The sequence below is a fragment of the Callorhinus ursinus genome, unplaced genomic scaffold, assembly GCF_003265705.2.
Source record: "Callorhinus ursinus isolate GAN/ISIS: 27379988/994484 unplaced genomic scaffold, GSC_fseal_2.0 scaffold75, whole genome shotgun sequence".
NCBI classification, from domain to species: Eukaryota; Metazoa; Chordata; class Mammalia; order Carnivora; family Otariidae; genus Callorhinus; species Callorhinus ursinus.
Window position 1 is genome coordinate 3,589,235 of NW_027397137.1, and position 17,051 is coordinate 3,606,285.

At 48.0% G+C, this 17,051-nt stretch overlaps 1 protein-coding gene across 3 annotated transcripts in view; it reads left to right on the forward strand.

Moving 5' to 3' along the window:
- Positions 1-598: 598 nt before the first annotated feature.
- The window catches only part of ABCG1 (ATP binding cassette subfamily G member 1), a 69,787-nt gene continuing 53,334 nt past the window's right edge, over positions 599-17,051 (forward strand). For 2 of the 3 annotated variants that reach the window (XM_025863370.2, XM_025863371.2), the window contains exon 1: positions 14,765-14,913. In XM_025863370.2, coding sequence (XP_025719155.1) covers positions 14,872-14,913 — 42 coding nt within the window. In that variant the 5' untranslated portion in view covers positions 14,765-14,871. Of the gene's footprint in view, positions 676-1,417; positions 1,480-14,764; positions 14,914-17,051 lie in introns of those variants that run through there. The other variant, XM_073887082.1, reaches the window with a different exon arrangement.

Sequence of the window (17,051 nt, forward strand, 5' to 3'; positions counted from 1 at the left end):
GCTAATCTCCCCTAACCCTGTGAGGTCTCAGATGCTCCAACAGCTCACTTTGCCCCCACTTTGCAGCAACATTGGCTGGCCAGGGCTGTTGTGATATGAGGTTATTGAAGTTATTCTAGCCCTCCCACTAGGAAATACTCCGTTTATCCTTAACGATTACCCTAGAGGCCCTGATGCTTTTTAGTCTTGGCTGTAATTATTTTTAATGTGTGTTACAAAAATAAATAAATAAATTCCAGTGTTCACAAATGTGAAATCTATCATCTGACCAAAAGTGGGAAATAAGTAGATTTCACACTTGGCCAATCTGTGGACAGACAGGTAGTGGGTGCTATTTTATGCCAGTAACCTTGGAGGGAGCAGACTGACCTTCAGTAACCTCACATGCTTCCTGTTTGCTCCAGAAACAGTGACACCGGCCATATTATTACACATATGATTGCATTATGCCTATTTTAAAACCATTTGTCTTGTATGTGCATAGAGCAGAAACTGAAATCATTGTTTGTGGTTTGGGGGTTTTCACATGTTTGCAGTGATGAAAATTGAAATTCTGTCCTACACAGGCAGGGGCTACTTCCCTTTATTAATTGCAGAATAAATACATCTCACTGCAGAAAGGTCTGTTTCGCAGCAGAAGGGCTCCTTGGGAAGTGTTTACATCTAAGCTTGTGGGTAAGTCACTGACAAAGTGCTCTTTCGTAAAAAAATTTTTTTCTCAATATAAATGCATAGAGTAAATGTTTTAACTAGTTGCAGGTCAAAGAAAATATGTCATGTGTGTTAGTATAGGCACAAACAATAATTTATCATTTGAGCCGTGATGTAAAGTGTGTCTGATTTAAATCAGTCAGTCCGCAAATACTGGGGAGTCAACTAGGAGGCAGGTACCTGCTGGATGTTGGGGCTCAGTGAGAATGAGCCAGAGCCTCCCTGTGTCCTCTGGGCCCACAGACCAGTGAGGAAAACACAACTGATCTGTAAATCGGGATGGGTTGCCTCTCTATGAAAAGTAAGATGCCTTAATTTTTTTCCCCCAGTTTTGTTGAGAAAGAATTAACATATAACATTGTACTAGTCCCAAGGTGTACAATATAATGATTTGATAGTGTTTATATCACAAAATAATCACCACAATAAGCTTAGTTAACACCCATCACCTCACGTAGTTATAATTTTTTTCTTGTGATGAGAACTTCTAAGATTTCTTCTCTTAGCAATTTTCAGATACACAATACAGTAATGTGCACCATGCACATGCACCATGTATATTATGTTCTCCAGGACGTATTTATCTTAGAACTACAAGTTTTAACCTTTGGACCACCATATTGATGCCTTCACAATGGATATTGAAATGTTGTCACTCTGAGCTCTGAGGCCCTTTGTACACTTATCCATCCATTTCTCCTTGTAGAACGTCCCACGCAGAACGGTTCATCACAGGAGGAAAAGAAGAGTAAGCCATTTGGGAAGATGGTGAGCAATGGCAACCCTGGGGGAGGGTCAGGGGAAGGTCGTGGTCTCAGAACCTGGAAGGCATGTTAGCTGCACACAAGCCTCCTGCTCTTCCCTCTTCTTGGCTCCAGGCGCCGTAACTACCCCATCTTACTCAGTCACCATGGTACTCTTAGTATTCCCATTTTCCTGATGAAGACTGAGGCTTTGAGAGGGGAGGACCAGCCGGGCACCACAGATGGCTGATGATGGGGCTGGCATCCCATCCATCACTGCCTTTGCAGGTGCCTGGACACTTGAGCCTGCACACCAGGACTTCTAGTAAGGAGGAAGAGCATCATGCCACCCATCCTCACTTTCTCAAGGCGACAATGAACAGTCACAAATGCTTCCTTGTCCAGCAGCCCACTGTGTGGTCCCGAGTGACCTGGTACTCTCTGGTTTCATGCCCTCTCCCTATACATCCCCCAAACTCCGCCACTTACTTCCTCACTCCCTATAGTCCATGTGATGTCCACTCGGTGCTACAAGTTGGCCTGAGGCCACCTCATCTGGAGTGGCCTCACTCAGGATTGCCCTGTGACTTAAAAAAAAATTAACCTTTGAATTTTGAGATAACTGAACATAGAGAGATCCTATGTGCCCTTGACCTAGCTCCCCTCTTGGTCACCTCTTGCAAAACGAGTACAACATCACATCCAGGATGTTGATACTGAAGTCCAGATGCAGAATGCCATCCACACGAGGCTCCCTCCTGCCACTCTGCAATAGCCCCACTCTCTTTTTTTCCACTCCATCCCCTCCTTAACCCCTGACCATCACAAATCTGTCCCCATTTGTGTTATTTTGTCATTTCAAGAATATCACATGAATGGAGTTGTATGGTCTAACCTCTTCAGATTGGCTTTTTCCAGGAGAATTCTCTGGAGATCCATCCAGGTTGTTGGGTGTTGAATAGTTCATTACTTTGTATTGCTGAGTAGTGTTCCATAATGTAGACCACAGTTTCACTATTTCCCTGTTGACAGACATCTGGGTTGTTTGTAGTTTCTGGCTAATCACAGACAAAACTGCTGTAAACCTTTGTGTGTTAATTTTTGTCTCAATGTGAGTTTTAATTTCTCTGGGACAAATGTCCAGGAGTGCAATTGTTGAAAGTTGAGGAAATTGCCCTCTATTTCTATTTTTCTGACTTTTTTTACAACCATGAATAGGTGTTCACTTTTGTCAAGTGCTTTGTCCATATCAATTGGCATGATTATGTGATTTTTCTTCTTCAGTCTGTTAATATGGTGTACTACACTGATGTGCAAATATTGAACCAGACTTTCATGCTTGGGATAAACCCCACTTGGACGTAGTGTATCATTTTAAATGTACATTGCTGAATTCTGTTTGCTACTATTTTGTTAGTGATTTTTGCATTTATATTTATGAGAGATTTTGACCTGTAGTTTTTTAAAAAATATTATCTTTGTCTGATACCAGGGTAATTAATACTAGCTAAATAAAATGAATTGCAAAGTGTTCCCTCCTTTTCTATTTCTGGATGAGATTATAGAGAGTTGATGTGAATTCTTTTTTTTTTTTTTTTTTAGATTTTTTTTATTTAGTTGACAGAAAGAGAGCAAGAAAGGGAACGCAAGCAGGGGGAGTGGGAGAGGGAGAAGCAGGCTTCCCGCTGAGCAGGGAGCCTGACCTGAGCAGGGAGCCTGACGTGGGGCTCGATCCCAGGACCCTGGGATCATGACCTGAGCTGAAGGCAGATGCTTAACGACTGAGCCACCCAGGCGCCCGATGTGAATTCTTTAAACACTTGGTAGAATTCTCCAGGCAAGCTGTCTGGGCCTGGAGAGTTCCCTCTCTTCCTTCCTCCCTCCCTCCCTCCCTCCCTCCCTGCCTGCCTTCCTTCCTTCTTTTTCTCTCTCAGTTTTAAAATGATGAATTCAGTTTCCTTCATAGTTGTAGGGCTATTCAAATAACCTATTTTATATTCAGTGAGTTGTTGTAGTTTGTGCTTTTTGAGGAATTCATTAATTTCATCTAAATTGTCAAATTCGGAGGTGCAGAATTGTTTGTAGTGTTGCCTTATTGTCCTTTGGATGTCTGTGGGGTCTGTAATGATATCTCCTGCTTCACCTCTAATATTGGTAATTTGTGTCTTTCGTGTTTTTTCTTTGTCAGACCTGCTGGAGGTTTTTCAATTTTATTCATCTTTTCTAAATGATCGGTCAGGCTTTGTGTTTCACTGACTTTCTTTATTTTTAATTTATATGCTTTTAGCATTATAAATTTCTGCTCCACATTGAGGTAGCTCTCACACGTGTACTTTCATTTTAATTCAGTTCACTGTACTTTGTTTGCCATTAAGATCCCCTCTTGGATTCATGGATTATTTAGAAGTGTGTTGTTGTTTAGATTCCAGGTTTTTGGAGATTTTCCTATTGTCTTTCTTTTACTGATTTCTAGTTTGATTCCATTTGGGTCAGAGAACACACTCTGCATAATTTCAGTTCTTTTAAATTTATTGAGGTTTGTTTTATGGCCCAGGATATGATCTATGTTAGTACATGTTCCATGAACATTTGAGAAGAACGTGTATTCTCCTGTCATTGGCTGGAGTCGGGTGTTCTAAATACTAATTGGATCCTGTTGGTCAGTCATGCCGTTGGATTCTATATCCTTGCTAAGTTTTCTGTCCAGTTGTTCTAGTGGTTGTTGAGAGAGGAGATGAAGTCTCCAGTTGTAATTGTGAATTTATCTATTTCTCTTTTCAGTTCTATTAAGTTTTGCTTCACATAGTTTGTAGTTCTGTTGTTTGGTTCATTTACATTTAATGTAAGTATTAACATGTTGGGCTTAAGTGTGTATTTTATTTTTTTATTTTTCGTGTTCTCTGGTTTTTCTTTTCCTGTTTTCTTTTTCCTGCCTTCCTAGGAGTCACTTGAACATTTTTTAGAATTGCTTTTTTTTTTAAAGATTTACTTATTTATTTTGAGAGAGTGAGAATGAGAGAGAGAGAGAGAGAGAGAGAGAGAGAGAGTTCATGAGAGGGGGGAGGGTTAGAGGGAGAAGCAGACTCCCCGCTGAGCAGGGAGCCCGATGCGGGACTCGATCCTGGGATTCCAGGATCATGACCTGAGCCGAAGGCAGTCGCTTAACCAACTGAGCCACCCAGGCACCCTAGAATTGCTTTTTGACTTCTCTATGTTTTTGAGAGTATCTCTTCGTATTGCTTTTCCAGTGGTTTCTCTAGGTATTACATTACATAGTGTCTTTTAGTATCATAGTTTTATAAGTTACCGTGTCATGTGCATCCCTTTATATCTCTTTACCCTCCTCTGTTTATAATATAATTGTCTTAAATATTTACTCCACACATATTTAATATTCAGACAATATTACAATTTTTGCTTTAACCATCAAACACAATTTGAAAAACTCAAGAGCAGAAGGAAAGGTTTATTTTGTTTACTCATGTTTTTACTTATGGTGCTCTTTCTCTTTTTTGATACATAATATTTCCTTCTTTTACCATTTTCTTTTTCTAAAATTTTTTGTTCTTTTACCATTTTCTTTATGTTTTAGAGAACTTCCTTAAGCCATTCTTTTAGGGTAGGTCTATTGGTAACAAATTTTCTTAAATTTATCTTAATTTCCCTTTCATTCCTGGATATTTTTTCTGGATATAAGGATCCTGGTTGATAGTTCTTTTCTTTCAGCAAGTGAAAAGTGTTGTGCCAATTCTTTCTGACCACTATTGTTTTCAGTGAGAAATCTGCTGTAATTTGAATTGCTTTTTCTTTCCAGGTAAGATATCGTGTGTCTTTCACTGCCTTCAGGATCTCTCCTTTGCCTTTAGTATCAGAAGTTTGACTATGGTGTGTCTTATTGTAGATTTCTTTGGATTTACTCTCTTTGGAGTTACTCAACTTCTTGAATCTTTTGAATTTGGAGGTTTCTGTCTTTTGCCAAATTTGGGAAGTTTTTAGCCATTATTTCTTTGAGTATTTTCTTTTTCTTAAAGATTTTCTTTTTTTTATAAGAGAGAGAGAGCGTGCATGAGTAGGGGGAGGAGCAGAGGAGGGGGGAGAGAGAGAATCGCAAACAGTCTCTGCACTGAGTGTGGAGCCTGTCCCAGGGCTCAATCTCATGACTCCAAGATCACGGCCTGAGCCAAAACCAAAGGTCAGATGCCCAACTGACTGAGCCACCCAGACACCCCTCTTTGAGAATTTTGAACCTCCAACCACCCTTCTGGAACTATAAATTTTCCATTAGATCTTCTGTTATGGTCCCATATGTCCCTCAGCTTCTGCTCATTTCTTGCACAGCCTATTTTCCCTCTGTGTCCAGACTGGGTAATTTCTGTTGTTCTATTTTCCAGTTCTTCTATTGTTTCCCTTCTCCTCTCCATTCTGCTGCTGAGCCCATCTACTGAGTTTTCCAATTTGGGTATCATATTTTTCAGTTCTAAAATTCTGTTTTATTTTTTATATCTTTTATTCCTCTGCTGAGACTTTCTGTCTTTTCATTTGTTTCAAGTGTGTTCATAATTATTCACTGAAGCATTTTGATGATGGCTGCTTTTAAATCTTTGTTAGGTAATTGTAACATTTTTGTCATCTTGGTGTTAGCATCTACTGATTGCTTTTTTTGTGAATTTCTTGGTTCTTGGATAATGAAAGACTTCTGTTGGAAACCTAACTATTTTTGGTATTAGGAGACTTGGGATCTCATTTAAGCTTTCTGGTTTAGCTGGCTTCCTCTGACATCACTCAGGTAGGAGAAGTGGGAGGGCACTCCCTCATTACTGCCAGGTGAGGGTAGAAGTCCAGGCTCCCTGCTCAGTCTTTGCTGACATCCAAGGGAGGAGCTCCTCATTACTGCCGGAAGGGTTGGCCACCATTCACACCTCCCTGGCCAGGAGAAGTAGACCTTATTATTGCTCCCCACATGATCTCCACTGACACCATGATTTGGGGAGAGAGTGCTGTCCTTGTTAACACTGTGTGGTGGTGAAAGTCTTGAATCTACTGGATCTCCTCTGCCACCACTCCAGTGAGGAAAGGAGGAGCTCCTCATTATTGCCTGGTGGGGATGGTCTCAGCCTCTGTATATGGCCTTCTCTGACACCATTTTGATGAGGGGTGGGGCAGTTTTGGGTGCTTACAGCCTGAGGAGCATGGAAACCTAGGCTCCCCACTCACCTTTATTAGTGTAGGTGGGGTGTGGTGTTTGACTGGTAGAGCAGCAATTGTCTAAAAAATGTCTATATTTCTAGGATGCCCCTTTTCTGTTCTTTTGGCCAGAGAGAGTAGCTTTTTGTTGGGGCTTGCTTTATTTGTGCCCATGAGCATTTCCACGTTCTTGGTTTCTTCACATGAAAATCTGGGATATATGAGGCACAAAGAGAACCCAGAGACCTCACTGCAGTGTGGTTCTTGGGTCCCAATGTCCCTGGGCCATCTGCCTTGTGCTCTCCACCTTTCAGGGTCGCCTCATGTGCTTTGTACAATGTCCAGAGCTTTTAGTGGTGCTCAGGTGGGGGGGATAGAGAAAAGTATATCTACTCTGTCTCCCCACTAGCCTGCCTGTGATTTTTAACAGATTGAATGTGGGGCTTCTTCAGATCTCTGTCCCTATTGGAAAGAGCTGTGGTGCTCAAGTGAAAGAGGTGCTCAGCAGGAGTCAGGAAACCTGGGGCTTTTCAAACCTCATGGAACCTCAATCTCCTTATTTCCAAGTTGCAGGATCAGGATCATTTACTGAGATAATTTCTGAGGTTAATTTCCTTACTTTAGCTAATTTCCCCTCCCCTTCTTTAAAGAGTAGCCAAGTCTTTTTTTTTTTTAATTAAATTGTTTTTCTTTGCCTTAGGGACTTTTGAGTTGCAGGGTCCCGCCCAGAAGTTTCTAAACATGCAGAAGATAATTTCTCCAACCAAATTTTTGCTTTCAAAAGCTCAAATTCAAGTAGGTGATTGCCCAGGGCTTCCTGGGAGGTAGGAGAAGGGCAGCTGGTGACCTGGAGGAGAGAGGCAGGAGGCTCAGGAACAACATCTCGGGCCTGGGGAAGGGGAGGGGTAGGGCTTGCATCTCACAGGAGAGCTCAGGTGTCCCAGGGAGGTAAGAGGGCTTCAGGGCACTGAGCACACAGGACTTGAGCTGTGGTCTTTGGAGCCAGGAGACTAGATCTGTGCCCGAGTGGGCAGGGAATGGAGGCACTGCCTTCCAGGGACCAGGGGAAGATTATTTGACTGCTAAGGAAAGTAAAATGTGGCCTGCTCTGTATCTGGGGCTGGGGTGTCAGATTCTCGTGTGATCCAGTGATGGCATCTGCCCTCCTAACCTGCGGGGGCGTCCTGAGTGTCCCGTGGGATAATGCATGGTTCAACACTTTCCAAAACATTGCAGGTTGTTCAATATAACTCATGAGGCTTATCAAGCACCTACTCTGGCTAGATGCCATGCTAAGAATGATGTCGGAGTCAAAGAACTCTTCCGGAGTCACTGGGATTTATGATCTCCTGAGGGAGATAAGGCAAGTGCCCAGGTGAACAGAGACCAAGACAACAAAGGATTATGGGGTTGACCTGTAAAATATTTGTGAGGATTTCCCCATAAATTGGCTTAGGGGCCCTGACTTTTTTTTTTTAATTTTCAATTAACATATAATGTGTTATTTGTTTCAGGGGTATAGGTCTGTGATTCATCGGTCTTACACAATACACAGCACTCACCATAGCACATGCCCTCCCCAATGTCCATCACCCAGCCACCCCATCCCTCCCACCCCCCACCAGTCCAGCAAGCCTCAGTTTGTTTCCTGGGATTAAGAGTCTCTTATGGTTTGTCTCCCTCTCTGATGACTTCCCATTCAGTTTTCCCTCCCTTCCCCTATGATCCTCTGTCTTGTTTCTCAAAATCCTCATATCAGTGAGATCATATGATACTTGTCTTTCTCTGATTGACTTATTTTGCTTAGCATAATACCCTCTAGTTCCATCCACGTCATTGCAAATGGCAAGATTTCATTTTTTGATGGCTGCATAATATTCCATTGTGTGTGTATGTATATATATATATATATATATATACACACCACATCTTTATCCATTCATCTGTTGATGGACATCTAGGCTCTTTCCATATTTCCATAGTATGACTATTGTAGACGTTGCTGCTATGAACATTGGGGTGCACGTGAGGAGCCCTGACTTTTAACAGCCTGTTTGTCCTAATCAGGATTTTTAGGCAGCAAGCGACGGAAACCTAATTTGTGCTAGTTCAAGGTCGGAGGGAGAGTACCGGTTCTCATAATGAGGCTAACCAACATTTGTGTATAAGACACACACTATGAGCCAGACGTGATTATTACAAATTTGACTCATTCAATCCTCCCAACCATCCTGAGGTGGGCACGGCTGTCAGTCACTTTATGGCTGTGGTCATGGAGGCACTGAGAAGCATGAACTTGTTCAAGGTGCCCAGTGCTTCCCGCCATGCCGTGCAGCCTCTGCGCCTCGTGGTTTCCCTTCCCAGCTGGCCAGTCTCTGCAGGCAGGGAAGGTGGCCGCCGTATGAGGCTGTCAGCCCCCAAAGGGAAAGAAACTCTCTCCTTCTCAGGGCCCTGGCAAGTCCCAGGGAGAACTCTGATGCCCCCCCTGGGCTGGTAAGTCCTCTCCAGAACAAATGCAGTGGCCTTAGGGTTGGAATGTTCTGACTGGTTCCGGGTGGGGGTTGCATTCTAGGACTGATCACATGCAGTTAGGGCAGAGCAGCTCTGCAGAGGAAAAGTGGGGTGCACATGAGCTACCAGTCTTTTCCCAACTGGGCCCTTGAATGGGGGTGGTGGGAGGCTTTTGTTTCTGTGTGGGAGGAGGACCCTGGTAATTTTCCAGCGTCTGTCTTTGAGACTTCTGTCCTGGTCTTCAGCTCTGAAGGTCATTTCATTGCCAAATGTTATTTCCTCTTTCTTCATTTGTGGAAATTATTTCCTAGAACTTTCTTGCCACTCTCTGTTCTGTGCTAATGGAAGAAAACGGGAATAATCTGCAACGCTTACTTTTTCCTAACTTAGCTTATGAATATTTGCTTGCATTTTTCTTTCCCTGAAAACATCCCGCATTAACCTCATCTTTCCATCTTCTGGCGCTCCTCCTCTTCCTAGTTCTACTCTGCGTGCACTTGCGGCCCCTCCTCTGCCCTCACCTCCCGGAAGGTGAGGAGGGAGGGGCCCCCTTTGGAGCCGGGCCAGAGGATGCAATGTGGGGACATCTGGACCCTGGCGACAGAACATGACAGGAGGCGGGAGGGCCAGCAAAACAGGAATCCAGCAAACCGTGGGGGTGAAAACAATGTTTCTTTAAAATGAACCAGCCTACAGAGGCTTCCCCCTTGGTACTCATACCCAGGCTCAGGCTGCCGCTCTCCCTGATACACTGTGTCCGCTGCCCTTTCCCATCCCAACGACAAGGGCTGGGGCACGGTTTTCCTCTGCACTTCCTCCTACCTCTTAATACTCTTTCTTTCTTCCTTCCCCCCACCCTCCTGCCTTGGCTGTCTTTCTCATTCTCTCTCTCTCTCTTCCTTTTTTAAAGGGGAGGTGTTGGCTTTTAGGTAAACAGAGGTAGAAAAGGCCCAGGGGCCCTAATTCTTTGTTAACATGACAGAGAAAAGATCGGAGGAGCCAACAAGTCAGGGGCCATGACCAAAGGTAGGTCTCTAGCCCAGCCTAGGGCAAGTTTCCCACAGGGACGCCTCCAGGAATGTGCACCTGCTGAATGGTCGTAGGTGTGGGGATACAACAGCGGTGGGATTCATCCCTCCCGGCCCAGCTCCAGGAGTCTCTGTCACGTCTCCCACCTCTGTCTGCTAAGAGAAGGGATGAGCCCCTTTCCCTGCTGCCTGGTGCAGTACCAACGTTTTGCTTTTCTCTGCCTAAAAACATTTACCTTCAGAACCAGGGCTTTGGGTTGTAAAAAGCAAGCCAGCAACCAAGCAAACCCCTCCCTATACCATCCCCTCCAGAACCGAGTTTCCTTGAGGCTTTGGGAAAAGCAGTCTCACAAACCCTCGCGCATTGTCACTGTGCAGCCCTTGATGTGGTAGGAGGGGGGCTGGGGGCGGGGCAGGGGGGGCCAGCCTTCTTTAGTTCTTTGTTTTCCTCCATGAAATGCTGATATATCAAATGAGGGAGATGTTCCCCTGGTGGAATATGGGCAGGGTGGGCACTTTTCCACACTGGGGGTTTGGCGGGTGCTGGAAGCAGCCTGAAGGATTGGCTCCAAAAGGGACAGGGTCACTGAAGACCAGGAGGCCCCTGTGTCCCCACTTTGCCTCCCCCTAAACTACACGGCAAGGGCTCCTGCAGCTTTAGGGAAAGAATGACCCCTAAAGTGTGTTAAGCTCACAGAACGAGTTAGAAAAATACCCAGTCTAGATGAGAACTTCAGCTTTTGGATGTGGTGATTCTTTCGGGCAGGGTTTTCTCCATTTTGCACCCTGCCACACCACCCCGTGTTCCAATGTGGAGATCAGCTTTGGGCAGAGCAGGCAATCTTTTTTTTTTTCTTTAATTTAAAGATTTATTTATTTATTTGAGAGAGAGAGAGGGCGCACCTGTGAGTGGGGGGAGAGGCAGACGGAGAGGGAGGGAGAGAATCTCAAGCAGACTCCGTGTTGAGCTCAGAGCCCAACACGGGGCTTGTTCCCAGGACCCCGAGATCGTGACCTGAGCCGAAACCGAGAGTTGGATGTTCAACAGCCTGAGCCGCCTGGGAGCCCCCAGAGCAGGCAATCTCTGAGTGTACGCTGAATGTGGGGTGAAAGTCATAGGTCCTGGAAAATGAAGTTCAGGTTGGTGTAGCTCTGTAGTTGAGCAGAAGAAAGTCAGCCAATGGGGTCCACTTTAGTTAATTCAGAGCCAGCCACCCTGTAATCAAAGAAGGCTCAAGGTCAAAATTGTCAAAAGCCAAATCACCAAAATATGAAGAAGACTGTATTAATAAAGAATATATTCATTAGATTTCTTCCTAGCCAGCTGGGAGCGGGGAGGCTGGGAAGCCATGGGGTGTCCCCGAAGGGTTCTCTGGAGGGATCTTGTGTTTGGGACCTGCAGGGGTAAGGTAATCCATGATGCCAAGCCAGCCTTACCCCCTTGTGGCCGGCTCTGCGCAGGAGTTTCACCCACATCAGTCCCCAGGTCCATGGTGAGCCCATCTGGATGTCTGAACTCCCTGTGCCCCCCCTTGCCCCCTCTTCAGTGGACACCAAGAGTAGAACCCTTGCATCAAAGACGGGGTGCTCGGGGTGCCCCCAGCTCCCTGCCATTTTTCCCAGCCTCAGTGGCTGGACATCTGGCAGAGATAAATTGGACAGTCCTTAAAATGGAATTTGGGGGATAAAGTGCAAACCAGGCAACTGGAATGACATAATTATAAGGAAAGCGAATTCAGTCCCCGGTGGTGGAGTCCACTGACCTGCTTGTCCCTGGGATATCAGGTGGCCGGGAAGATTGTCTTTACCAGCAGTCTGAGTGGAGCCTGGGGACACTGGCTCCTCAGCGGGAGGAAGGAGAGTCTTGAATAGGTGGCCAGTGATGCACCCCAAGTTTCGCAAGGGACACTGAGTCAATGGAACCCATGCAGAGAAAGGTAAGCAGGAAGAAGGGGCACAGTCTAAGAAGCAATATTGGGAGGAGGGGGGATGCCCAGGGGAGCTTGATCCAGAGAAGTGAAAGTCTAGAGAGAAATATGGCACCTTGGTTGAATAACTCAAGGCCTACTGTGGGGAGGACGGGCTGCCCGGCTCTGTGACTTGGCGTCTTAGCAGAAATCTCCACTGGGTTTGGGGTCTGGACTGGACAGTCCTGTGATGAGCTCCTCTTGTGTTTGCCTGCTTGGCACATACACTTCTGCTCAGAGTACCCCCAAATGGCCTTGTGAGGCACCCTGTCCCAATCTTTCTGGATGGTTCCAGTGGGGCTACTCTTCTCTTTGGCCTCTTTGGCCCAGCTAATCAGTGTTTGGCACCCCCCCAAACTGGGGTACAGTGACTGGCTGCTGGCTGATGGGATGCAAGCCTGAAGCTGCTGGGGGGGGGGGGGCTTTACAGAGACAGTCTTGCTGAGGGGGAAGCCAGCAGATGGAAAGTAGAGGCATGGAAAGAGCTAGAGACCAAGAGCTGAGGATACAGTATGGGTCCTTGGTGTCGGCAGGCTTGAAACCAGCACACCCCGAACCTTTCTGTCACCTAAGACTATGCATTATCTTTAGCGTAAGCCAGTTGGGATTGGGTTTCTGTTACTTACAACCAACAGTCCCGATACAAATGTCACAGATCCGACTTATTCTACTGTTCGCTTATTCCTTGACTTGGCACAAGAAGGATGATACCAGTAAGGATTGGGATCAGCTTGCTTGCTAGTGCCATGCATGGCGGAAAGTGCTAGACATGCACTATTTCCCACATGACTGAGAGTCTTATTACCCAGCCTACAGATGTATAAGTGAGGACTCTTTCAGTGCCTGTCATGGAAAAGCCAGCAGCTCACGCCGTGCCAAAAAGGACTCACTTTCCCATTGTCTTCCATCTCTGGCTTCACTCTCAGGGTCTTACACACTGTCCCCTTGGCTGAGCCCAGAAGCCCGGCAAGCGTCGCCTTACACCTCTAGTTCCTGACCAACTGTTGCTATAAATCACATGATACAGAACAGAGGGCGGGGCCGGGAGGTTTCCAGAGGAACTTCTGCACTCATCCATAGGCGTGAGGAGAGTGGACAGTGGACAGAAAATAGAGGCCAGCGCCACAAGACTACGGTGTCACATCGCCTGCCCTGACCACATAACTGGGCAGTGTCCAGCCAGATGCTCGTGGGGAAATCCTCCTCTCCTGAGTTTCATGTCTTCCTCCTACTGCTTCTTGTCTTGTCCTTCCTGTCCTGGAGCAGGTGGTGGGCTGCAGGACCAGCCACCAACCCGGGGCCCCAGAAGTAGGCACCTTTGTCTCTGCCTTTTGGCCTCATCTCTCCCCAGGAGGTTTGTGGATTTGAATCCTCTTTCCAGAACATTTGGAGTTTTTTGGCTTCCCTGTTCACTCATTTAAGGCACCACACAGCCTGCTGGGCTGGGCATGCTGAGTGGCTCCTGAAAATACAGTGGTCATGTTTCCTTCTTCTCAGCCAAAGATAGAAGAGAGGTAACGCATTGATCTTCGGGTGAAACTATTCAGACAAAAGCCAGGCCCTCCTCCCCCTGAACTCGACATCATACCCCCTTTCCCTCCTTTGGGTTGAGAGGAGAATTTGGCTATGGTTGTCAGACCTCTGGGTGTGAAGTCCACCTGCCAGGTGTGCTGGAGGTGAGGAAAGATGCATTCCTACCTGCAGTCCCAACATGCAAACCACTGAACCAAAGCATTAGCCTCTGAGATTGGGAGTGAGAATGTCTTGTCACCATGGTTACCAGGAAATGGTCCCACTTATATATAATAAGGGCTTTAGAAGACCCCAGGCCATCTGATATTCCAGTCTGGTGCCACCATGAGAGGGTGTCTGGAGGGCCATCTCTTACGCAGTTACCCTGAACACAGCGGTGGGTCAGGTATTGAGCCAGGCACTGGAAACAAGGCTTTTTTTTATTGGGGCGGGTGGGCAGGGGCAGGACAGAGGCCTGGGCACCTTAACCAAGCGCCCCTTTGTTACCCAGCATTTAGTCCTGCATCTGGCTACAACGGTGGTGCAGGAATGAGTGTGTTTGCACTGTCTCAGTGTGGGGGGGGGGATCACCCCAGATACGGATCTCTAGTTGGAGGGGGAGGGCCGGCGTTGGAGAGGCCATGTCTTCTTTAGTCCTCACGCTCCTGCCTGGCAGAAAGGTACCCAACAACGAGAAAAGAAGAGACCCCCCCCTTCCCTTCCAGCCTCCCTGACGCCCCCTCTGGCCCCATCCACACAGCCACGCCGGTTTGGAGGGGCGGTCCTTGGGGGAGACTCCACTGTGCGTCGGGCGCTCGGGGCCGCTGGTCCATCCCCGTCGAGTTTCTGGGCGCGGGGGCTCCGGGGCTGGGGAGCACCCGCAGCACCTGCCAGGCCCCCGCGGGCGGCCAGGGCAGCGGGGACTCCCGCGAGCTAGCCTGCCGCCCCCCCTCAGGAGCAAAACAAGAGCACGCGCACCTGCCGGCTCCGCCCCGCCCCGGGCGCCGGCCAATCGCGGGGCGTGGGCGGGGCGTGGGCGGAGCCGGCGGGGCGGGGCGGGGCGGGGCCAGAACCCCGGCGGCTGCCCGAGCCGGAGCCCGAGCGGGGCGCAGCAGCCCAGCCTGGAGCGAGCGCAGCCTCGTGCCCGCCGCCCGTGCCCGCCGCCGCCGCCGCCCGTGCCCGCCGCCCGCCGCCCGTGCCCGCCGCCCCCGGGGCATGGCCTGTCTGATGGCAGCTTTCTCGGTCGGCACCGCCATGGTGAGTGAGCGCATCCTTCGCCCCCGGGGCTTGCTTCTATTTTCCAGGAGAGCCAGAAACGCACAAAGACCCACACCCTCACTCTGACAGCCGCCCCTGGGTCCCCGGGGAGAAGCCCGGCTCCCATTGCCCCCCCGCCCTGGCCACCTGGCGCCTCGGGATGCCCCTTGCCCCCGCAGGGGACGTGGGGCACGCGGAGGGGCCAGGAGTGTGCGGGAGGCGGCCAGCAGCCCCACAAGTGCACCGATGGCCCCACCTCGGCCCCTTCTGGGTAGGGGCCTGGGGCGTGGGTTCCTGAGCGCGCTGGGGAGGGTGGCAGCCTGGGCCCTAGGGAAGGAGGCGGGGGAGGGGGGGGTTCCTCTCTGCCGGCGCGCGCGGCCCGGGCTTGGGGATCCGGCACTTCTCGCGCCACCCTCCGGAGCGCCGGGCACGATCTGGGGGAACAAAAGAGGGAGCTGCTCCCCGAGAACCAGAGCCGGCGCTGCCCCTGGCGCTCCCCGGGTACAACCTCTCCCGGACCTGCTCGGGAGGGGGCGGTGGATTCCGGGGAGGCAGCCCAGGGGCGAGCCTGGATACCTGCAGGCCACCTTTTCTGCACCCTGGACAGAGAGCAGGGTGGGGACAGGAAGGCGGATCTCTCGTTCCCGAGGGTGCCAGCTCCGTAGAGGGACCGCCAGGCGCCGGCCGATTCAGCGCTAGACGCAGTGACATCAAGAGCTAGTCCCAGGGGTGGTCCAAAGTCTCCTTTTGCTCCTTTATAAGAGCTCCTTAAACTCACATTAGGGAAAAAACAAAAACAACAAAACAACAAACTAACCATCGACCCATCCATCCTAGGGCCTTTTATTTTTATGCCTAGCACACCGACATTGCAGTTAGGTACTTACAGACTAGATTTCGGGTCATCTAAAGTACAAATAGAAAGTATTCCGTATTTCACCCCACCTCGCCCTCCCTTTCCACCACTCTCTCTATCATCTTTCTGTGGATTTACTATCCTGCTAATTACTCCCCATAGGCTGTAAGCCCACAGTGCACAGCACGCGCAGGGTTTCACCCCCACCCCTCGCCTTATTTCATTTTTAGCATCCTGTATTTGAAGTCAGCAGGGCTCAGCAGGATTTGACCGACAGTTACCTCTTGCCTTGAGCCCAAGAAAAAAAAAAGCGTAGCTGGCTGTCTGCGCATGCTCTCTCTCACAACTGCATCCTATGCCTCCAAACAGGTTACTGTAGAATACATACCGAGCGTCGCCAGCTCATTATATAATGATTTTGTGTAAACCGATAGAATGGGGCCGCAGACATGTTTAGGATGTTGGTGGAGCAGGGGCCGGTGGCAGGGGGACTCAGCGACCAGGTCCCCTCTCTGGGCATGCCCTGCCTTCAGTACTTGGTTTCTCATGGATGAGGGGGGTTGGAAACACAGGGGAGGCAGCCCCTGCTCCTGACAGTTGCTTTTATCTGGATGAATGTTTGGATAATGCTTGGCCATTCTTCCTTTTACATTTGTCCATCTCTTTGGGATTCCTAAATCATGTCGATAATGGAAAATTCAGGAGATTCTTATTGTTAGCTGTAGGTGAGGCATGTTACCGATCTTTTAGATGCCACGTAACTCCTGAAGTCATTTCAAAGCTGCAAAAGTGGTTTACACATGTGGAAAAATAATGAAATCGAAATGTTTTAAGGTATAGATGTTTTTATGTCAGGATTTTTTAATGTTATGTTATAGTCTGATGCAGACCCAGAACTCCAGTGTTCTGAGCTCACGTGGAGACACTAACAGCTGGGCTCATTTTTTTCAGGGAACATTGTTTTGTTTGAAAAATCATTCTCCTCCTCAAAAATCTTGTACTTTTTTTTTTTTTTTTTTAGTTTAAAAAATTCTACCCCGGGGTGCCTGGGTGGCTTAGTCGGTAAGAGTCTGCCTTAGGCTTGGGTCACGAACCCAGGGTCCTGGGATCGAGCCCCACCTTGGGCTCCCTGCTCCGCAGGAAGCCTGCTTCTCCCTCTCCCACTCCCCCTGCTTGTGTTGCCTCTCTCACTGTCTCTCTCTGTCGAATAAATAAATAAAAATCTTTTTTAAAAAAATAAATAAAAAATTCTACCCAAGTCATAAACAAAGAGCCCTTGAGA